At 38.3% G+C, this 25,046-nt stretch overlaps 2 protein-coding genes across 3 annotated transcripts in view; both read right to left on the bottom strand.

The window, feature by feature from the left end:
• Window positions 1–14,144, bottom strand: part of ATP7A (ATPase copper transporting alpha) — a 148,884-nt gene extending 134,740 nt beyond the window's left edge. The window contains exon 1 of one of the 2 annotated variants that reach the window (XM_082447358.1): window positions 13,897–14,144. The gene's annotated coding sequence lies outside the window, so the exon portion shown is untranslated. The remainder of the gene's footprint in view (window positions 1–13,896) is intronic. The other variant, XM_082447357.1, reaches the window with a different exon arrangement.
• A 5,506-nt stretch (window positions 14,145–19,650) lies between these two features.
• Window positions 19,651–23,868, bottom strand: COX7B (cytochrome c oxidase subunit 7B). Its single transcript, XM_082447487.1, has 3 exons — window positions 23,709–23,868; window positions 21,137–21,261; window positions 19,651–19,841 (listed from the first exon to the last, which is right to left on the bottom strand). Exons 1-3 carry the CDS (start codon window positions 23,746–23,748, stop codon window positions 19,764–19,766), a joined length of 243 nt encoding a protein of 80 aa, XP_082303613.1. The 5' UTR covers window positions 23,749–23,868; the 3' UTR covers window positions 19,651–19,763.
• Window positions 23,869–25,046: the final 1,178 nt, after the last annotated feature.

Here is a 25,046-nt window from a genome sequence, read left to right as displayed (position 1 = left end):
CCTAAGTCAAAAAGGCCACTGGTCACCATGGGATATCATCTAAATTCTAGAACTACCTTTGGCAGCTAGGGAAGTCCCTGGGTACCACCTCTTTCTGCAGCTAACATTTATTGAGTGGTTACTATGAGTAGTACTTTGCATGTATTAACTAATTTAACCCTTACAACAACCTTGAGGTAAACACTACAATTACCCCCATCTTACAGATGGGAACACAGAGGCACAAATAGGTTAAGTAACTTTAGCAAGGTCACGTAGCTAGTAAGTAGCTAAGCCTGAATTCAAACTCAAGAAATCTAGTTCTAGAGCCCATGCTTTTAGCAGCTAGCTGTCTTTTTCATTGTAGAACACTGACATGTTAGTGTCTGGAATTCTTTTCTCTAGGGTCATTTGTTTTTCAAGAGAAGAATTCTCCAATCTCCTGCCTGGGAAGCATATACCAGGACACTATGTTTGGAGCAAGGTGAGGGGAAGGGGCTGACCATTCAGTCTGCAGCCTTCCACTCAATCACCCTGTTCTCAGCCCTGTGTTTCAGTGTCCTCCACTCTGCCCATCATCTGAGAGCTCAGAGCCTTTCAGGTTCACTTAGTCCAGAGACTCTCCTCCTGGTCTCCTACCACCCAGGGCAGGTGGGGGTGGGGGGCAGGCAGGTGGATCACCTTACTGCAGCAGAAAATGGAAGAGACCTGAGGGGTCCAACCCCATTCTGTCAGTTTTTAAAACATTTCCCTTATTTTTAGCCCTGGATCACCTCCTTACCTTTTAGGAAAAACCACTTACCTTCAAGTTCTAAGCCTCTCATGAGTACTGTGTGATAAAAGAACTCACTTCTCATTGATATCCTTCTGCAGGCAGGGCCCCCCCTTCCTCTGCTTCCTACCTTCCAATGATGTGTTCAAACCACACCTGTGCTGATGTCCCTCTCCTGTTCTATTTGTCCTTGCAGGTTTAAGCCTTTTAAAAGTTGTTTACTGACATATTAGTGGAGTTTGAGAAGGACAAGAGCTAAACATGTGCAGTCAGCTGACCATGTTTAACCCCATGTATTACTTTTATAATGATATTTAAAGGGTAGACTTCAGCTATCTGGAAAATTAACTTCTGCAAAATGCCTCATTTCTCAAGGATGATCAATAAAAGGTACTATAGATCACAAAAGACCATGGGTTGCACTTGGAGGCAATTTCATGGGATTCCCAGAGGCTCACCTAAAACTTCTCTACTCAATATAGAAGATCTTATTAAACCCCCCAAAGTTGTTACGTTTTAATTCCAAAACCAAAAATCTATAACTCTAGAGGCATTTGTTAAGATCACTTTACAGAGATGGAAAAAAAAAAAAAAGCTCTATTACTTTCTACAAATGTATACAGTGAGCCAAGGTTTTCCTTTGGTTCTCTGAGACCGAAATGTTTTGAGACAAAAGAGTCTGGAGATAAAGGCAAAAAGGGATCTAGAGTTGAAACCGGAGAGACATTATGAGTAGAATATTCCAGAAATCCAAAGGAATAAGTTTCTAAGTGCAGCCTCCACTGTTAAGTGATACAATGAAAATATGTATGATGTCTTTGAAAGCCTGGATATTATAGACTCTTCTATAAGCAGAACAAGGGCTTTGGCATTGATAATGGGGTTTTTGTTTTTTTGGTTTTAACCAAAATATATATTTTTTTAATTTTTAAATTTTTATACACATTTTAAAGGTTACTTTCCAATTACAGTTATTACAAAATATTGGCTATATTCCTCATGTTGTACAATACATCCTTGAGCAGATCTTACACCCAATAGTTTGTACCTCCCACTCCCCCACCCTTATATTGCCCCTCCCACTCACTGGTAACCACTAGTTTGTTCTCTATGTCTGTGAGTCTGTTTCTGTTTTTTTATATTTACTAGTTTGTTGTATTTTTTAGATTCCACATATAAGTGATATCATACAGTAACTGTCTTTCTCTGACGTATTTCACTTACTATAATGCCCTCCAAGTCCATCCATGTTGTTGCAAATGGCAAAATTTCATTCTTTTTTATGGCTGAGTAATGTTCCATTGTATATATATACCACAGCTGCTTTATCCATTGATGATGGTTTTTTACTGAGATATTTTTTCTCTGGACTACCCTCCCTCTTAACTAACAGACTGCATTCAGAAAACTGTGCAGCAGAGTTAGAGGTATAGCTAATGACTCCAAAGGACAAATGCCTCCCACAGAGATGAAGTCTATAACTCTGTCTTCTTTAACACTATTTAATCAGCCAAACCAAAAAGGTACCAAGTAGATTTATACCACCAACCCCATACACGCCAGCATTCAACTCATGTTGGAGGATACTGTAATACTCAGCATATGTGGTATAGCTTGGTGACCCACTTTGCTGATTAAGCAAAGATATATCCCCTATCATCAGGTAAGAATATAATCAATTGTGCCAGTACTTTTTTTTTTAAAGCAGCTAACATGTTGATAGAAAAAGTATTTTGTCTTAATTTTTATAGCTGAAACATTCATGTGGTATAACTAAAACCTAAAAAAAAAATACACATCCATTTTTCAGAATATTTTGACTTTTCCTAACGTCCATATTTCTCATGAATTTTCTTTTTATCAAATCAAGGTCTAAAGAACAATTTTCAGCATGAAGTAATCAAATACTCCATAAAGATAGCCCAGATCTATATCCCCACCCACACCCAACTTCTCAATTCCTTTAATGTCCTGTTTTACAGACTTTGGTTAACAAAGGTGAAAATATGATAACGCTCCTCTTGTTCAAAGTTGAATCACTATCAGAATAGATAAGGATGAAAAATTATGTACTGGAAATGTATGGGAGTTCAGTTTATAAAAAGGAACTAGCAATTCAAAATTGTCAAGGACAACAGTTTAGCCAGGTATTTTTATATAGATGAATGAGAACAAATTCAGAGAAGGCCTACATCACTTCACATCCTTAAGAGTTTTTAATTGGCAATTTTCAAGTGCTTTGTTATCACAAGCAGAAGCCCTAATACTGATGGCTATATCAAATACACTGAATTGCTGAGAAAAAATGTTACTTTAAACTCAATGTACAGTTGTTGAACAGAAATCAAGACAAATAGCCATCAACAATAGTTACTATTTTTAGAATTTGAAGTGCAAATTCATTACGATTGTCAAGAAGATTTTTTTTTCAGAATTCATTCCTTAGTTCTGTGATTCTGTGCTTTGTTAGGAAGCACTAGGATGAACTTTGTCATCTCACAAAACAAAGACTCTAAAATAGGCTGAGAAATTCAAGAAATAATCCCATTTACCATTGCATCAAAAAGAATAAAATACCTAGGAATAAACCTACCTAAGGAGACAAAAGACCTATACCCCCAAAACTATAAGATGCTGATGAAAGAAATCGAAGATGACACAAAGAGATGAAAAGATATACCATGTTCTTGGATACGAAGAATCAATATTATCAAAATGACTATACTACCCGAGGCAATCTACAGATTCAATGCAATCCCTATCAAATTACCAATGGCATTTTTTACGGAACTAGAACAAATCATCTTAAAATTTGTATGGAGACACAAAAGACCCCGAATAGCCAAAGCAGTCTTGAGGGAAACAAAAGGAGCTGGAGGAATCAGACTCCCTGACTTCAGACTGTACTACAAAGCTACAGTAATCATGACAATATGGTACTGGCACAAAACAGAAACATAGATCAATGGAACAAGATAGAAAGCCCAGAGATAAACCCACGCACCTATGGTCACCTAATCTATGACAAAGGAGGCAATGACTATACAGTGGAGAAAAGACAGTCTCTTCAATAAATGGTGCTGGGAAAACTGGACAGCTACATGTAAAAGAATGAAATTAGAACATTCTTTAACACCATTCACAAAAATAAACTCAAAATGGATTAAAGACCTAAATATAAGACCAGATACCATAAAGCTCTTAGAGGAAAACATAGGCAGAATACTCTTTGACATATATCGCAGCAATATCTTTTTCGATCCATCTCCTAGAGTAAGGGAAATAAAAACAAAAGTAAACAAATGGGACTTAAACTCAAAAGCTTTTGCACAGCAAAGGAAACCATAAACAAAATGAAAAGACAACCCACAGGGACTTCCCTGGTGGTCCAGTGGTTAAGAATCTGCCTCCCAATGCAGGGGATGTGGGTTTGATCCCTGGTCGGTGAACTAAGATCCCACATGCCGTGGGGCGACTAAACCCACATGCCACAACTACTGAGCCCGCATGCTGTAGAGCCCGTGCACCACAACTAGAGAGCCCAGGTGCTCTGGAGCCCGTGCACCACAACTACAGAGCCCACACACCACAACTAGAGAGCCCACGTGCCACAACTACTGATCCCATGCACTCTGGAGACTGCAAGCCACAACTAGAGAGAAGCCCGTGCACCTAATGAAGAGCCTACACGCCGTAACGAAAGATCCCGCATGTCGAAATGGAGATCTCGTATGCCACAACTAAGACCCGATGCAGCCAAATAAATAAATAAATATTTAAAAAAAGAAAAAAGACAACCCACAGAATAGGCCAAAATATTTGCAAATGATGCTGCAGAAAAGGGATTAATCTCCAAAATTTACAAACAGCTCAGGAAGCTCAATATCAAAAAAAACAAACAATCCAATCAAAAAATGGGCAGAAGACCTACATAGACTTTTCTCCAAAAAAGACATACGGATGGTGAAGAGGCACAGGAAAAGATGTTCAACATCGCTAATTATTATTAGAGAAATGCAAATCAAAACTAAAATGAGGTATCACTTCACACCAGTCAGAACGGCCATCATCAAAAAGTCTACAAACAATAAATGCTGGAGAGGGTGTGGAGAAAAGGGAACCCTCCTACATTGTTGGTGGGAATGTAAATTGGTACAGCCACTATGGAGAACAGTACGGAGGTTCCTTAAAAAACTAAAAATAGAGCTACCATATGATCCTGCAATCCCACTCCTGGGCATATATCTGAAGAAAAACATGGTTCAAAAGGATACATGCACGCCAATGTTCTTTGCAGTGCTGTTTACAATAGCCTAGACATGGAAACAACCTAAATGTCCATCGACAGAGCAATGGATAAAGAAGATGTGGTACACATAATAAGAATGAAATAATGCCATTTGCAGCAACATGGATGGACCTAGAGATTGTCATACTGAGTGAAGTCAGAGAAAGAGAAATATCGTATGATATCGCTTACATGCAGAATCTAAAAAGAAATGATACAAATGAACTGATTTACAAAACAGAAACAGACTCACAGACTTAGAGAATGAACTTATGGCTACCAGGGGGGAAGGGTTGAGGGATGGGATAGATTGGGAGTTTGGGACTGACATGTACACGCTGCTATATTAAAAATAGATAACCAACAAGGACCTACTGTACAGCACAGGGAACTCTGCTTAATACTATGTAATAACCTAAATAGGAAAAGAATTTGAAAAAGAATAGATACATGTATATGTATAACTGAATCACTTTGTTGTACACCTGAAACTAACACAACATTTTTAATCAGCTCTACTCCAATATAAAATAAAAATTTTGTAAATAATAATAATTAATTGAGTGCTTTATGTTCAAAAAATAAAATAAAATAGGCTGAAATCTTTAGAAAGTTGGTTCTGGTAGAGTAAAAAAATATTCTTTACTACAAAGAGCTATTTTTCCCCATTTTAAACATGCAGTTTTCACAAAGGGGATGCTTCCCTTCAGTTAGTTAATAATTTAAAGGGGGTTCACCTTCTTAATTCTTAAAAACCCATGGGGAGTCAAGCTATAACTAAATCTTAAATTTTGGTTTAGTGTATTCTGTTGGGTCTTTGAAATAAATTATTAAAGCACTCCTTCTCTTGCCTTACCTGCCCTTTTTTTCTACTTCTGATCAAGGGTTCATGTGCACAAACACACACATACATATACATAAGACACAGACTGAACTTACTAACATCTTTCAGCTAAAAACTAATTCTGACAACACCTCCTTTTGAAAAAGGTATGGCTATGAATGTGGGACATTAAAGTTGAACACAGCACAGAGAAAGATGAACAGATCAAATTAGGAAAAGTATAAGTATCTATGTTCAAAGATGATACTGCCATACTTTGGTGCGAAACAAATACCTGGCTAGATACTCGCAAATCAGTCTCTTCAACATGCACACCCAATACTGAGTTTGATGGAAACGGCTGGATTAATCCGAAAAGCTTCATATCATAATTATAAGCCAAGTTCCTAAAAAGTGGGTAGAACTTGGGCAATATAAAAAGACATATATGGAGAACTAAAGCACCAGCTGAATAGAGAGGAAAAAGTCTTACATGGGAGCAGGAAAGCAGGTTTTCCAAGTCAGAATCGAGGGTGCAGGTAGGATTATAGCAGGAAATAAGAATAACATAACTTTACATTCATATAGCACATTTCTGTTTACAAAGAAATCTTTCAAAAATTATTTCATTGGAGGGACTCCCCTGTGGTCCAGTGGTTAAGAATCCGCCTTCCAATGCAGGGGACGCAGGTTCAATCCCTGGTCGGGGAACTAAGATCCCACATGCCACGGGGCAACTAAGCCCACGCGCCACAACTAGAGAGCCCGTGTGCCACAACAACAGAGCCCACGTGTTCTGGAACCCATGCACAACTAGAGAGAAGCCTGTGCACCGCAACAAAGAGCCCGCATGCCGCAACTAAGACCCGATGCAGCCAAAAAAAAAAAAATATATATATATATATATATAAATAGATTTTTTGAAGACAACAGGTATATTCATTAGGCAATTCATTAACTGGACATACATCTTTGGCATCAGACAGACTTGGACTTGAATCCAAATTCTGTTATTTATTAGCTCTGTGACCTCCAGCAAATTGTTTGATCTCTCTGACACTCAGTTTCCTCATCAGAAAAATACAGATAACTCTTACTCATGGGACTGTTAAAAGGAGTATATCAGATAACATATGTAAAGTGCTTGTCACATAATTCCATCTCCTCTTAACCTTACAAACATTGCTAAGTGCCCAGTATCTTTTTAGGTTCTGTGCTAGGCCCAGCTGGGGATACAAAGGTGAATGAATATGACATGGGCTCTGCTTTCAAGGGGCTCAGAGATGAAGGAAGGGAGTTCAGTGAAGACTTCAGAGAAGAGATGCTTTAATTGTGTCTTTTTCCTTCCTTTAAAATATAAGGAAGGGACTTCCCTGGTGGTCCAATGGGTAAGACTCCGCATTCACAATGCAGGGGGCCTGGGTTCGATCCCTGGTCAGGGAACTAGATCCTGCATGCATGCCACACCTAAGAGTTTGCATGCCACAACTAAGAGCCTGCATGCCTCAACTAAGAAGTCCGCATGCCACAACTAAGAGTCCACATGTCACAACTAAGACCAGGCACAGCCAAAATAAATAATTTTTTTTAAAAAAATAAGAAATAAATATCAACTGGATAAAAAGAGAAAATATAGACAAGCAAATATAAAAATAAACAATGAATCAGTCCACCAACAAGAAACAACTAATGTTAAAATTTTGAGGTAGGGATGTATACGTGTGTGTACGTGTAAGTTTAGGAGGTTATGTGTATGTATGTATACGCACACATTTTAAATAAAAATGATATGCTATTCTGTTTTATAACATGCTCCTTTTCATTCAACACTGATGAAAGAAATGTCCACATATCGAGGTATGCGGAAGTCATTCTGGCTTATATATGATTTAACTCGAATTTTATGTTAACTAAAACAGCCTGTTTGTGGCCTATCAAACATACACTGTACATCTGCTTTGATTATTAAAGAAAAGAGCACACTGACCGGAAGTAAAGAATGTCCATGTTAAAAATAAAGATTAAATGCTTCCCTTCCTGGACGTCAATGCTGGTACTCATTCAATGATAAGCCTCCTTTCCAGGTGCCAATGCCATACTGACTAGTTGTGTACATGCTGATCTGTTCTGGTTTTTTGGGTTTTTTTTTTTTTTGAAACCTTGAAGGAATGTATCCCTGATTTGTTTGATGTTCTTTATTCTGACAAGATATAAAACCATGCTGAAAACGATGCTTCTCTGGAGCAGCTCCTCAGAGTCATCTGAGAGGCTGTCTCTGGGCTATAGCCCTCAGTTTGGATCAAATAAAACTCTCTTCCTATTATAGAATGTTTATTGATTATTGATCAACAACACTATAATGAACATTTTTCTATGTCAGTAAATATTAATATATAATAATACCTAATACTTTTTACTATTTTAATCTTCACAACCCAATGGGATATGTACTATTATTACCTCCATTTTACAGATAATGAAATTGAGACACAGAGAGGGAAAGAAACGTTCCCAGGGTCACACAGCTATTAAGGGACACAATCAAAATTTGAACCCAAGCATAGTCTAGAGTCTGTGCTTTTAATCACCAATACATATGCCGCAATTTTAAAAAGCTGAATACACTGTGGAAAACGTTATCGAGGCAGCTCAAAAAACTAAAAATAGAACTACCATATGACCCAGCACTTCCATTACTGGGTATATATCTACTAAGAACAAAAATACATTCGAAAAGATATATGCACCCCAAAGTTCACAGCACCATTATTTACAATTGCCAAGATATGGTAGCAACCTAAGTGTCCATCAACAGAGGAATGGATAAAGATGTGGTGTACACACACACACACACACACACACACACACACACACACACAATGGAACATTACTCAGCCATACAAAAGAATGAAATTTTGTCACTTGCAACAACATGGATGGACTTGGAGGGTATTATGCTTGGTGAAATAATCAGACAGAGAAAGATAAATACTGTATTATATCACTTATATGTGGAATCTAAAAATTACAACAAACTAGTGAATATAACAAAACAGAAACAGACTCACAGATTTAGAGAACAAACTAGTGGTTACCAGTGGGGAGAGGGAAGGGGGGAGGGGCAACACAGAGGTAGGGGATTAAGAGCTACAAACTACTATGTATGAAATAAATAAGCTACAAGGATATATTGTACAACTCAAGGAATATAGCCAGTACTTTATAATAACCATAAATAGAGTATAACCTTTAAAAATTGTGAATCACTACATACTACACACTGCTCTTAGGGCTTTACATGTATTAATTCATTGAAATCCCACCGTTATTGCTGCCATTTTGGAAATCTGAAGGAACTGAGGCACAAAAGGAAAGAGACCAGCTCAGGGTCATATAAGCAGTAAACAGAGGAGCTGGGGTTCTAACCCAGGCAGTGTGGGCCTGAGGCCCCACTCTTAACCCTATATTATACTGCCTCCCCAAAACAGTAGATCACAATACAATGGTGACGTTATGCCTTCAAAATATCAAGAGAATAATATCCAATAATCCAGAAAATGTAACCAGCAATGTCCCAATTTATGCTTGCTTATTAACTTTTATTATATGTTCTCTTAGTACAGTTTAAGTTCTAAGCATGTTATAAATATCGAAGTCTGGCCAAGTTCAAAGATGTGTTTATTGTAAAGATGAAAAAAACACATAGTCCATTTCTTTTCCTGGAAGACTCTGAGAATACAAATAAGACTAATACCATTTTAAGTATTAGGTCATTTAGCTTATCGTTAAAAAATGTAATTAGCTAAAAACAAAACTATGGTCTTTACTTTTGAACTTCATTTGAAAGTACCAAGGAAATTTTGAGGTAATGATACTTTAATTTTTAATCATCAAATCAATTTGCTCTTTCATACTTTCAAATAAAATAAATGAGTGTTTCCCTCTTTAGGACAAACAAGGAACTTAATTCCAATAGACCTAATTTTGCTCAAATGTCTATGTATTTTTTTAAAAAATACACTTCCTTTATGTTAGATAAGAGCATAGGTTCTGAAGCCAGACTGACTGGCTTTAAATCTCAGTTTAGCCACTTGCTAGGTCTAGGAATAAAATTTGGCCCTATGAAAGAATATGTCAACACTTACCAAACTGCAAACAATAGACAAAGTACCAGATTTATTTTTTTCATACCAGACAAAGGAACAGTTCCAGTCTCCTTTACTTATGTGCAACCCCCCTCCAAAAAAAGTAAGATTCAAAATCCCATGACTTACCATTTGCCCTAAAGTTAAGAAACAGGAATTCACGGGTTAGTTTTATAATAAACACAGTGGACAAACCCTTAAGCAATCTTTTTTTTAATTGAGGTATAGTTGATTTACAATATTATATAGGTTTCAGGTGTTACAATTTTTAAAGGTTATATTCCCTTATAGTTATTATGAAATATTGGCTATATTCCTTGAGTTGTACAAAATATCCTTGTAGCTTATTTATTTCATACATAGTAGTTTGTAGCTCTTTATCTCATACCCCTATCTTGCCCCTCCCCTGTTCCCTCTTAAGTATCCTCATGACCCCAGAGATCAGCTACAAATTTATCCTAAGTAGTCCTGAGAATTTTGTTTAGCGGGCTCTCTGCTGTGGAATTCTTCCTCTCTGTTCTTCAACCTCTGTTGACACTGTTTCAGGTCTTAACAGAAGCCCTTTTAATGCCCTCCTCTCCTGAGTGGCGGGTAGCACGCTTCAGGTGAACGTTCAAGAGATCAGAAACCATTTCTCCAAAATTACAAGAAATATACAGTGTTCTGCAAACTCAGGTGGGAGTAGGGGAAGGAAGTAATTCCAGTATTATTCGTTCCCTATCTGCTTTGGTTGTGACATCAAATGCACAAGCAGATCAGGAGCAATTACTAGAGCATAAAACAAAACACTTGAACTTTTTTACAAACAAAATCAACTAAGGTAAATGGTCAGCCTAAAACAATTTCCCTAAGATGTGGAATAACCCATTTATTCCAATTAGTAAATTGTTAAAATGTTCTCCTGATTATAGGTCTGGAAAAGTGGACTTCTACACTAGAGAATTATAAAGTAAAAATAGGTAAAAAAAAATTAATCCTTCAGCCACAGCTATATAATTATAAATATAGATGGAAAACACAGGCCAAAGCACAGCTAATTGGCTCATTTTATCCTCATTTCCTTCAAGGATAGAAGTATCTGTGAAAATTGATGTATTCTACCAATATCCCACACAAATATGAGCCCACAAAGATGAGGAAATCAATTTTCTTTTTTCTTTTTTTTTTTTAATTTATTTTTGGCTGCATTCGGTTTTCGTTGCTGCGCGCCGGCTTTCTCTAGTTGCAGCGAGCAGGGGCTACTCTTCATTGTGGTGCGCCGGCTTCTCATTGCAGTGGCTTCTCTTGTTGCGGAACACAGGCTTAGGCGCACGGGCTTCAGTAGTTGTGGCAAGTGGGCTCAGTAGTTGTGGCTCACGGGCTCTAGAGCACAGGCTCAGTAGTTGTGGCTCACGGGTTTAGTTGCTCCTTGGCATGTGGGATCTTCCCGGACCAGGGCTCAAACCTGTGTCCCCTGCATTGGCAGGCAGATTCTTAATCACTGCGCCACCAGGGAAGTCCCAGGAAATAATTTTCTAATAGTGCTGGAGAAACTAGAAACATATTTATGAAACCAGAAACATCCTACCCTTTCACTTTAATGGAACACATTCTAAAAGTATTGTGACACTATTTCTGCTATACTATCTCAGCAAGTAAGTAAGCAAGTTATATCACGTGAAATCAACCTGAATACTGTGATTTATAAATGAAACACATGGTTGCTGGGACAATAGACTGAACTGAAATAGGCCAACTGTCGCCTGCCTCTCCCACCCCCCACCCTCACTGTGATTTATGTCCTAAGAAAGATTTCTGTTTAAAAACAAAACTGTAAAACCTTTAAAAGCTGAACTTCCCTTTAACAAAGATAAGTAGAAGGAATTTTGAGACAAAACTCCCAAATATTATTCTCATTTATGTCAGTGCCTGTATCATGTCAGACAAACCTCTCCTCACAATTTACTTTCCCAACTGGTGAAAGAAAATTATTTTCACTCATTGGGATGTCAAAAGTCTTGATTAAAGTTTGCCAAGCATTTTTAAATATGTAGATAAAAGCAGTTATAACGAGGAATTTATAAAAAGGAATGTGTTGCCTTAGATCCCTCCAAGAAGTAAAGGTTGTGGTATGTTAGTTAGGGTTATTTTTGCTTGCTCTCTCTCTCATTTTCAAACAAATTTTACCACTTCTGCATGCATTTTTCAAAGAAAAACAACCTTCTGCATTAGAGACCAGGGCTGTTAACCTATCCTTTGGAGGAATTAGTGTTTAATCTAACGCTACCTAAAGGTCAAGAATCAAGATCTTTCTAAGACTATGATTGTAAAAAAATAGTTTCTATCAGGTTAAGAAGGCCAGTAGAGAAATCATTTTGGAGGAGACAAGGAAATACAGAAATTCCTTGGGGAAAAACTGGAACGCCTTCTGACTTCAGACAGTGTTGTTATTCATTCCCAGCAATTTTTTTAAAAAGATTCCAAATTATATTTAAGATACGACACTCAATCAGAATTAAAATATAGCAAGCTTTACTTTTTTCTCTTTTACATTTGAGTTTACATCAGAATTAAATCTCACACATTAACACTGCTTTTGTCACTTCATGGGTTTTCTTCCTATATATAAGCTTTTTTATTGGCTGGAGGGTAGTCGGATATGGTTGTAAGCTTACCAGTTTTGAATTCTATATTTTTTCCTTTTAAACAGTGACATTTTGGAAGATGTGGCTGTGTTAAAGATGTTGATGTACAATGTATTGCTGGACGCATCTTTCCAGCCCCCCCGGCCTTTGCTCACATTATTTCATGTGCCTGGGCTGTCGTCCCCCACCTCCATTCCTGCAAAGCTAAATCCTATCCATTTTTCAAGGCCCAGCTCAAAAGCTCCCTTCCCTACACTCTCATAACACTTTCTGTTTCTAATATACATTACTGAGATTAAAAGGGTGTATCTGTCTTTCCGGAACTACATTGTGAGACCCTTCAGTACAAAAAGGAAAAAACCCTCTCATGTCATGACTGTAGAAACAAGAAAGTTTGAAAGATTAAAAAATAAAATCTCAGTTCAAAATATCCTTTAAAAAGGATGAGATAAGCAATGTAGTTATTCAGTAAGTGGGGCTGCTAGAATCCATTGTCTTCATAACTGAACTCAACTTGAATGCAAACTCTCTTGAGGCTAGGGACTTCATCTTATTTCTTGTGTATACACCTTACCGCCCCCCACAACTCAATATCACCTAATTCAATGTTCTGCACATCTTAAGTCTCAATACAAAGTCATACCACTGTAGATGAAGAGGATGTAATTAAAACAAAAACCAGATGCTGAATAATATTAACCTGAGAAACGATGAAAGAGTTGCCGGTGCTTAGGATAAATAACTTCAACGTCTACAACAAAAAGTGTCAAAGACAAAGATGCCACAGGGTGCAACAAGGATGGAGAGTAACTTTACTGGTAAGGGGTCAGAATAAACAAAATGAAATGGAAACAAGAGTGCTCTCTCAGTTTACTTCATGCTCCCAGAGCGAGACAAGAAGCAAAATATCTAATTTCTTTACATTATTTCATTAATAATGGTGATCAGTCCATGTGACCTCCAAAACCGGGCACAGACCTTCTTGTACCTTCAATTAATTAGGTAACATGGGCTATGGATGATCAGGACACTTCCTCAGGAGGGGACAAGAAAGCGACAGGGGTCAGGACCCAAGCTTCCCTCCTCTATCCCTTGTTAGAGGAGGTAAAACAAGAGTGTAGTGAATACCTGAGTTGTGAAGCAGTGAGAGTTTGGAAACTCCCCCAGATTAAAATCACCTTCTCGCCACACTCGGTAGTACAGACTGACAGTACAGAACACCCCTCCTGTAGAAGGGGACGACGGGAAGCCGACATAGGACTTACCTGTTTTTTCTGTCCTATGGTTAAACCTCCGGAGCTACGCAGCCGGTGGCGGCGACAAATCCAGGCGCGTAGGCTCCGATCTCACACACCAGGAGAAGTCACAGTAGCCGCGGCGGCGATGGCGGCGACGGCGGCGGCGACCGCGACGGCCGCGGTGTCGCCAACTCCTCCCTCCGCTTCTTCCCCGAGCTGCCCGGCCGCCGCTTTTACCCCACCTTCCCCCCCCCCCCACTTCCGGGTGATGCCCTGGCCGGAAGCAGCCGGCGAGGCGGTGGAGGACGCGTCACGTGAAAGGGGAAACGCCCAGACTAGAGTCAAGCTTCTCCCGCTCCCTTCTGCGCCTGGCCTGATACACAGCCGCCAGCGAAAGTCTTCCTTTTTGGCGCTGCAGAGAGCCCTCTTTCCCGCTCACCAAAGACAAAACAAAAAAAACCCCACCAAAATCTGCAGTTTCCTAACCTGAAGCCAAGAAGTACCTTAGACCTACTTATAAATCTTCTTCTGGATAGTTCAGCCTCTCACAGCATGACATTAACGTGCTCCTGTTAGACTGTGTAGCCTGACTCCAGATGAATTTACCCTCATCCCTCAATTGAAAAATGATCTCTGCGCGCTCTCCGGTGAGGTCGTGGGAAACCGCGCTCATTCGCGCAAAATGGAATTCGCTTTACTTCACTTCCGTGTTTCTTCAACAGAAAGGTGAACAGATGTGCATCAAAAGTTTAAAAACAAATCGGTGGCTGAGGCTTGGAGGAGTGACATTAGGTTCTGAGTGAGAATACCACACTTCGGTAAACTTGGAAGGCCCAGGAGGCTAAAGCTTTTCTGCAAAACAGATGCGGGGGACACTGAGGGGTCTGTCCCAACTCAGCATTCAGCCGACAAATCTTGTCAGTGGATTCTGCCCTGCTGTCCACCGTACCAATGCAGTCAGTCAAGCTGGGCGGCGGAGCCTTGGGTTTTGCTTTCCCGAAGAATTGGTTCGTCTTAGGCGGCCACGGAGAAAACCCAAACACTGGAGCAAAACCAGAAACGGAAGCAGAGCACACCATTTTCTTTTGAGGAAACTAGTGAACTTACATGATTGTTAGCATTCAAGGAAAAGCTACTTTATTCCCTGGCAGATTGTACAGCAGATGTCTAGAACTTATTCATCTTGCATAACTGAAACCTTATACCCATTGGTTAGCAACTCCCCATTTCCCCCTACCCTCTGCCCCTGGCAACCACCATTCTATTCTCTGCTTCTATGAGTTTGACTATTTTAGATACCTCATCTAAGTGGAACCATGAAGTATATGTCATTCTATGACTAGCTTATTTCAGTTAGCATAATGTTCTAAAAGTTCATCTATGTTGCCACATACTGCAGGATTTCCTTCTTTTTTAGGCTGAATAACATTGCACTGTATGTATATACGCATTCGTTAGCCATTTGTCTGTTGATGGACATTTAGGTGCTTTCCACACCCCGGCTGTTATGAATAGTGCTGCAGTGATCATGGGAGTGCTAATGTCTCTTTAGTTCTTTTGGATAAGTACCCAGAAGTGGGATTGCTGAATCATATGGTAGTTATATTTTTAATTTTTTGAAGAACTTCCATACTGTTTTCCTTAGCAGCTGCACCAACAGTGTACAAGAGTACCAATTTCTCCACATCTTTGCCAACACTTGCTTTTTTGTTGTTGTTGTTCATAACCATTCTAACATGTTTGAGGTGATATTGTGGTTTTGATTTGCTTTTACCTGATGATTAGTGATTATCTTTTCATATATGTTTGCCATTTGTATATCTTTAAGAAATGTCTAATCAAGTCCTTAGCCCATTTTTTTTTATTTATTTATTTTTGGCTGCATTGGGTCTTTGTTGCTGTGTGCGGGCTTTCCCTAGTTGCAGTGAGTGGGGGCTACTCTTTGTTGAGGTGCGCAGGCTTCTCACTGCGGTGGCTTCTCTTGTTGCGGAGCACAGGCTCTAGGCGCGCGGGCTCAGTAGTTGCGGCACATGGGCTTAGTTGCTCCGCTGCATGTGGGATCTCCCTGGACGAGGGCTCGAACCCGTGTCCCCTACATTGGCAGGTGGATTCCTAACCACTGTGCCACCAGGGAAGCCCCCTTAGCCCATTTTTAAATTGAGTTATTACTTTTACTGTGGAGTTGTGGGAATTCTTTATATTTTGGGGAGCATAACCCCTTATAAGATATATAGTTTGCAAATATTTTCTCCTATTCGTTAGATTGCCTTTTCACTCTGTTGTTTCCTTTGGTGTGTGAAAACCTTTTAGTTTGATGTAGTCCCACTTGCTTATTTTTGCTTTTGTTACGTATGCTTTTGGTGTCATATCCATGAAATCATTGTCAAGACCAATGTCATGAAGTTTTTCCCCTATGTTTTCTTCTAGGAGTTTTATAGTTTCAAGTCTTACATTTAAGTCTTTAATCCATTTTGAGTTGATTTTTGTGTGTGCTGTAAGATAAAGGCCCAATTTCATTCTTTTGTATGTGGCTACCTAGTTTTCCAACATCATTTGTTAAAGAGACTATCCATTCCCCATTGTGTATTTTTGGCACCCTAATTCAGTACAGTTGCAGGATACAAAATCAACATATAAAAACCAGTTGCATTTCTACATATTAACAATGAACTGTCTGAAAAGGAAATTAATTAAAAATCCCATTTACAATAGCATGAAAAAAATAAATGCATCACATGAAAAAAATAAAACACTTAGACCTAGAAAAATTGTACAGATGAACTGGTTTGCAGGGCAGAAATAGAGACACAGATGTAGGAACAAACGTATGGACACCAAGGGGGGAAAGTGGTGGGGGGGTGGTGGTGGGATGAATTGGGAGATTGGGATTGACATATATACACTAATATGTATAAAATAGATAACTAGTAAGAACCTGCTATATGAAAAAATAAAATTCAAAAATTCAAAAATAAAAATAATTTTTTAAAAAATAAAACACTTAGGAATAAACTTAACTAAGGAGGTGAAATACCGTGTACACTGAAAACTACGAGACACTGATGAAAGAAATTGAAGATACAAATAAATGGAAAGCTATCCCCCCCAAAATAATGATCTCAAATTTTTTTTTAATTCATGCTTTTAAATTCATAATCTTTATGTATGAGTGTATTTGAGTTGGGGCAGGGATCTCACCTCACACTACCTTCACATCGCCATTTAAAGCTCTCAAACACTTCCCCATTTATTTATTCATTTGTCCATGATCTTAAAAACTTACAGGATTCCAAGGATGCAAAGAATATTAAAGTATCTATCACCCTGAGTTTAGACAGAATTGAGATGCCTAAAATGTAGCAATACAATGCAATAAATAAGCAGTACAGAAAGCATTTCAGAAAAAAATGTATTTTTTATTCCTGTTCCAATTTGTCATTTTAAAAAGCAGCAAAATCCTAGAATTTTTAAAACTGTAAACATTAACAGTAAGAGGGAGGGGCTCCATCTCACTAATTTTGAAGTAAGATGTGGTCTTTTCATACTTCCTTTCATTAAATATCTGTCGTAAGATGTAGGGGGAAAATAATCATAGGATTATTTATATTTTCAACTGGAACCATTTCAACCCAGTTACCATAAAGAGTATCAAGTCAAATACCGTTGCAGAACTCAGTAAGCAAAGTGCAAATATTATTGTAAAACTGTAAAAGGCTTAGAAAAGTGGCACACAGTATGTGTATTTATATGTTTAATAATTTTCATCCTACCTGTTTGAAATCCCTAATAAGCCTTGACAGGCAACACTTAAAATTGCCCATAGATTTAAATTTTAGGCCTACAATTAAGTATTTCAGAAAGAATTATTCTTTGCCCCTTTACACCCATCCACATAAAAATTCACTTCAGGGGCTTCCCTGGTGGCGCAATGGTTGAGAGTCTGCCTGCTAATGCAGGGGACACGGGTTCGAGCCCTGGGCTGGGAGGATCCCACATGCCGCGGAGCAACTGGGCCCATGAGCCACAATTACTGAGCCTGCGCGTCTGGAGCCGGTGCTCCGCAACAAGAGAGGCCGCGATAGTGAGAGGCCCGCGCACCGCGATTAAGAGTGGCCCCCGCGGGGCTTCCCTGGTGGTGCAGTGGTTGAGAGTCTGCCTGCCAATGCAGGGGACACGGGTTCAAGCCCTGGTCCAGGAAGATCCCACATGCCGCGGAGCAACTAAGCCTGTGCGCCACAGCTACTGAGTCTCTGCTCTAGAGCCCACGAGCCACAACTATTGAGCCCATGTGCCACAACTACTGAAGCCCTCATGCCTAGAGCCTGTGCTCCGCAACAAGAGTAGCCACCGCAATAAACCCGCGCACTGCAACTAAGAGTAGCTCCCGCTCGCCGCAACTAGAGAAAGCCCACGTGCGGCAACAAAGACCCAAAACAGCCCCAAAATAAATTTATTTTTAAAAAAAGTCATAGTATTTATTTTGCCTATCAGAATAGCTGACAATTATTACTTATCTGACAGAGTGGTATAAATCATACTGAAAATTACCTCCAGTCATTAGAAATTCTCAGTGCCAACTCAGGAACAAAAACAGAAGGTTGAAACTTCCTTAAAGACTTGTTTATTTTGCTTAATCATGTTGGAGGGTTACGTGCATTTGAATACTTTAGTCCTCTTTTAACATTCTAAATACGATATAAAGTGTTCAAATTTTACCAAATAGTGTCACTACTATGTAGTTACTAATCTTGCAACCTACTTGTGTTGCAGTGACATTCAAATCCTTATTCCTACTTTAAAAAGTCATGAAATTACTGGCTTTGGTACATTAATGAGAAAACAGGACATACTGCCGTAAGAGCAATTCTTCTAGTATTTCACCTATTGAGTAAACATTCTTCAAATGGTTGGTTAAGTATAAATCCTTATCTACATCAGGAAAATTTGGAGATTCCTAAAAGCCACTTACCTGATAACCTACAGTATCAGGTAAGTGAATTTTAGAAATCTCTAATTTAGCCAATATAGATAGGTTACTCAACTGAAATTTCATTTTCTGCTTGAGCACTATTAACAAGCCACTACTTGAGGCTTACTTCAGAGCCTTTGGCCGAGGAAATAAAGAAGCACATGGTGTAGATACTGTGTTTTCTTCAGTTAATATCTTACACATAAAATCCAATGTCATACTGAATTCAGGATAATCCACTAATCCAAAAACTGGTAGAATTACAGAAAGCCAACAGCAGAGGTCACTAGTAGTTAGATAAGTAAAACACATCCTTTCTTTAATAACCTCATAAACATCTCAAATAAATATGCTGAAAAATATAGAGCTCTAAGATAAATGTACCAAGGGAGCCAAGGAGCTAGCTAGTCTTCAGACATCCTAGGAGTTCATTTGATAGGACCACTCTTCCTATGGGTCTGGTGACACCCTAAGTTCTCTTGGCAGGAGTACAAAGGACTTAATGCCAATTCCAAATACAAACATATATGAGAGGCTGAAAGTAGTAGGTATAACCAAGATATGGACACCAAATTTTAAACTCAAAGATGACCTAAAATAACTCTGTGATCAGTTATTCAGAAACTGTAATTTCAGCCTATCATAAAGTTGACTCCTAGGTGACAGCCAAACTTTCCTTTCACACTACCTAACAGAGAAAAGCTTTTCAAGAAGTTGTACAGTGTTTTGACTTTAATATTAACACAAAGGTTAAATAAATAAAAAGTGATCAAGCTTGGTTTCATTTATAAAAGAAACAAACAAACCTACAATGAGGTTTTCAAATGTACTTTATTTCTTCAATCACGCCATATTTTAATGCTTTTACTTGGCATCAATTATGAGTTGATTTTGAAACAATTCAGTATTAAACCAGCTGGGATGATCACTGTTCTCTCCATTCCTTTGGGGTGACTCTGCCAACAGGGGACAGGTTCCATTCTATTCCAATTTGTGTTGCTGTCTGTAAGAATTAAAATGCTGTCAGTTATATGTTTAAACCAGAGCCCACTCTCCCTTGGAGAGTATTTCCTAAAGTGGCAAAGGTATTCTGCACTATAGGTTAAAAACACACAGAAAGTCACCTGGGATACAGTGCCCTCCAGGTAGGCCAAACCTAATTGCTGTCCTAATTCTCTAGAGCAGTGCTGTTCAGTAGAACTTCCATAGATGAAGGAAATGTTCTATATCTGCACTGTCTAATACAGTTAGCCACTAGTTACATACAGCTATTGAGCAACTAAGATGTAGCTAGTATGACTCAGCAACTAAATTTTAAATTTCATTTAATTAATTCAAACTTGTATATCACATTTCTATACTACATCCTCAAAAACATTGTTGCACTCAACCACGACTACCTAAATACTGCCAAAGAGGACTTTTGTAATATCCCTTCATCAAGTAGCACTTCACTTCCAAAAGTGCCCCCGATCACACATTTGTTCAACATCTGTTTACTCTTCCAATTAAGTACACACACTTATTTTAATAATATATCTTATTTCAGGAAGGTCAAAACAAGAATGAAAAAGGCCTATTAATAAAGTCTTTGATTATTAAGGCAAGGGTTGTTTCATATCTTTTAAAATCAGCTTATATATTTATTATAACTTCAAGACTCCTACTTTTAACCAGCAAGTACAGTGACTGGTAAGTAGATTGGTAAATGAAGATGTAAAAAACTAAAATATTAAAAGCAGGTCACTTTATATGTCATCCATCAGAAATGCTGTCCTCAGTTCTGAGGGTAGGATATAGAAGAAAGGTTGATTAAGCAAAGAAAGGTGACCAAGATGGTGAAAACCCTGGAAATCATATAACAAAAAAATGATCAACAGAACTAAGAATGTTTAATATGAAAGAGAAGATCCAGCAGACATGATAGGAATCTTCTAATATCTAACAGCTGATACATGGAAATGTGATCAGAATTTCTGTATTGCAATGAAATGATGGGTAAAATATGAAGGAGGCAGATTTTAACTCAACATAAGATCTTTTCAACCAGCTACACAATATGGAAAAGACTGCCTTTTGATCCACTAAGCAACTTGTTATTGGAAATGCTAAGAACAGATGATGGATGAATGCTCAATGTTGAGGAAGAAATTCCTTCACTAGGTGGGTAATTACGTTAGAAAATCTCTAAAGCCCCTCCTAACTAGAAATGTATACTGTGTGAAAACATTTTGAATACATGAGATAAATGGGAATAAAAAACATCTAAAACAGAGGTTATCAGTCAACAGTACTTACATATGCCCATACAGCAACACAGAAAGTGGCTCCACTAGCTAATACAGCATTACCATATTTGTCATGGAAATCAGGTGTCCGCTTCTGGTGGCTCTGCCTTGACATTGTTTGCGGAATGCTTCGAACTTAAAGGGGGAAAAAAAAAAGAATACAGGAGCATATCTATCAATTATCAGGAAAAGAGAACATGTGTAATTGATATTGCCACTCAAAAAAGCCAAGGAAGTTAACTCTACAGTATTATACAGTATAATAAAATGTTAAAACATATTGCAGCTAAAAGCAAAGTAGCATACTTTGAAATGCTTCACAAATAAGATTGACAGATGGATAAATATGTGATATAACAAATACAGCAAAATGTTAGTTGTAGAATCTATGTGGTGGGTATGTAGGTATTCATTATACAATTCTTCCAACTTTTCTATGTCTGGAACTTTTCACAATAAAATGTTGAGGGGAAAAACCAAGAAAAAGTGATGTCAGTAACATCCACGACAAATTGGTATTTGTATAACCTCTGAACTTAGCTCCTACTTCATTAATTTGAGTATTTATGACTTTGATTTTCACTAAAGTTTACTCAGCAGTGCTCAACAACTTACAACATAAAGGGGTAAATAAACTCAAAATGATTAAAGCACGCTAAATGTTTATGACCTTAAAATTACCCCAAAACCTCCAAAAACTAGAGTAATCTTGATTTTTTTAAAAAGTGACTAATGAATATAGCACCATGCTAAAAGAAATGGGGTATATGGAAATGTGTAAGACACAGACCCTGTTCTTGGGTAACTTCCACTCTAGGGGAGGCTATTAGATACAAAGACACAAACCATTATAATACAAGGAAGCAGAATGTTAGCTAAGCACTTTGAATAGCAGGTAGGATTTGGTTATGTAGGCACGGGAAAGGCGAATCTGAAAAAAGCAGAGACAGAAAACCCAGTATACTAGAAAACAAATTACGTTTGAAGGACAAGGTATATAAATTAGTAACAGGAGGTAAAACTAGAAAGGTTCATGGAGGGCCACTTTTTTGGTAGAGGTAAAAGTTGTTGAGCAGAATGACAACATGAAAACTTTGCTATTACTGCTATTTTAGTAGAAAGAGTTTTCAAACTGCCTCTGGAGGTACTTGGGGGGCTTGGGAAAGAGCCAAGACTGGAAAATGCATATTTCCAGCTGCTTTTTTCTTCCTCTCCAATCTAAGTAGCAGGTCCTTATTGTTTTAGAGCCTCAAAAGGTATGTAATGAAAAACGTATTAAAGAAACAGCAATGTTGCCCATTCACTAGCACTTATGAATATAATGGGTTATGTGATACAATAGGTTATTTCAGCATAGTTATTTGACCATTTAATGGTTTCTTCGCTTAAGTGCCTTAGTTTTTTTTCACCTTTAGTCACACTTGGGATGAGCAAATTTACAAACATTTCCCAATATAATCTGCTCTAGAGCAGTTAAAAAGTGAGCATGTGAATTCCACATTGAAAATAACAACCCCCAAACCCCTTTCCTGAGGTACAAGGCCCTACCTGCTCAAAAAGCAAAGAAAATAAGATTACCAAGCAAGTAATTCTGGAACACCTCATGACCTCAACACTCAGGTCACCCAAGTGGATTTCTTTAGACCTCTTCTCTGTGACAAGAAATGGTTCAGTTACCACCTATTGGTAATCTCATATAATCCTCAACAACTCTACGAGGTAGGTATTATTTACTAAGCCCCTATTTTACAAAGGAGGAAAATGAAGTTGAGAGAGGTTAAATCATTTGCCCAAAGTGAAAGAGATAATAGACGTGGCTTTTGGAATATGAAAAACCAGTCAGGCAACTATTTTTTGGTTATTGTCAAAGGTGCTTGAGTGTTTAGAACACAATCTAGTAATACTTCTAATGACTCCATAAACAGAAAATAAAAAGATGGCTAAAGAAGCTAAATGGTAGTTGTTTAAGGTCACTTTCATTGTAAAACTGCTCACGTTACTCAAGGTCACCTTCAGTGCAAATCAAGTACGGAAATGACTTTTATCTCTCCAATCTAGTGCATTCTCAGTACATAATGCTGGTCTCAAAATTTCCCCGTACCTGCTTAACTTTTAGGTAAGAAAAAAATGACCACAATTATTTAGTTAATAATCCACAAATAACATAAAAGCTGCAGTGCTACCATTTAGGTTGTCTCCCTGCAATGAAACCAAGAATTGGAGAAGAGGCTCTTCCATTTGCGGGTAAACGTATCCCCAAAGCTAAAATTTACGGAATTACTTAAGGAACGGGAAGTGTTCACCAAGTGTCTCCCTTGAAATTGTAGGCTACCAAATAATATTAAAAAAAAGCAGAGCTGGGTTATGACTCCAGAAACAGAAAGAGGGCTGGGAACCCAAACAGAAACGCTGAGCGATTAGGCTAATGCTAAGGACATTTTCCCAATTACTTGGGGTGAGGTGGGAGACCGAGCATTTAGAATAATAATGTCGAGATGCACATGGAAGGAAGGGGCACAAAAGACCACGAGGACAAATGGATAAAGGCAGTTAGAAAAGATCTGCTCACAATTTTTGCTCACCTCCGAGACGACTTAGTGCGTTTTTGGCCAAGGGAAACATCGTGAAGCTGAAGACAGAACGGCGGCAACTGCAGTTGCTGACTTCTTGCAATTTCACCTCTAGTACCCTTGCAAAGAGCCCTGAGAAACAAAATGGCTTCCTGCTGAGCTCTTTAAAGAGATTTGATGAATCTCGCGAGACCTGTAAAAAAACCTATAGAATTTGTCCTCTTTACAGCACGGAAGGATAAAAGCCTTGTGGGAAATGAAGTTTTACACTTTGTAAATGACATATCTGGATATTTACAGAACAATGAGAGGATCCCTGGCCTCGAAGCCAGGTTTAGGGCTCTATAGAGGAGAGCTGAGATATTGATCTCAGACTGAGACATCAAAGGCACCAACTTCAAGATAGTGTTTTAGAGGCTTGAGCTTGTTATCTCGCTCCACACTAGCAGTACTTTCTGTTCCCTCCAAACTTCCTTCATTTCTTTAATTTTCTTCCTATTACTACCTACTAATTCGTTTAACTTTTAATTTTGAAATGATTTCAAGTTATGAGGAAACTTGCAAGAACAGTAAAAAGAATTCTTAATATGTAGATAAATATGTGATAAAGCAAATTTAACAAATTGTTAATTGTAGAATCTTGGCGGTGTGTGTTCAGAGTACAATTCTTTCACTTTGTCTGTATATTTGGATATTTTTATAATAAAATATTGGGGGAGGGAGAATTCCTGTACACCCATTACCAAGGTACACCACTTGGTAATATTTTGCCACATGTTTTCTTTGTGTGTGTGATTAAATACATGTACATAAAAGATGTATATATAAATGCATCTCTTTTTTTCTGAACCATTTAAGAATAACTTGCATACGTCATGTGCTTTTTTTTTAAAAACATCTTTATTGAAGTATAATTGCTTTACAATGGTGTGTTAGTTTCTGCTTTATAACAAAGTGAATCAGTTATACATATACATATGTTCCCATATCTCTTCCCTCTTGCGTCTCCCTCCCTCCCACCCTCCCTATCCCACCCCTCCAGGTGGTCACAAAGCACGGAGCTGATCTCCCTGTGCTATGCGGCTGCTTCCTACTAGCTATCTGTTTTACATTTGGTAGTGTATATATGTCCATGCCACTCTCTCACTTCGTCCCAGCTTACCCTTCCCCCTCCCCGTGTCCTCAAGTCCATTCTCTATGTCTGCGTCTTTATTCCTGTCCTGCCCCTAGGTTCTTCAGAACCATTTTTTTTTTTAGATTCCATATATATGTGTTAGCATAAGGTATTTGTTTTTCTCTTTCAGACTTACTTTACTCTGTATGACAGACTCTAGGTCCATCCACCTCATT

The sequence above is a fragment of the Balaenoptera physalus genome, assembly GCF_965194825.1.
Source record: "Balaenoptera physalus genome assembly, chromosome: X".
NCBI lineage: Eukaryota > Metazoa > Chordata > Mammalia > Artiodactyla > Balaenopteridae > Balaenoptera > Balaenoptera physalus.
Note: the sequence above shows the minus strand (reverse complement) of the source record. Positions and strands in the feature narration are given on the sequence as shown.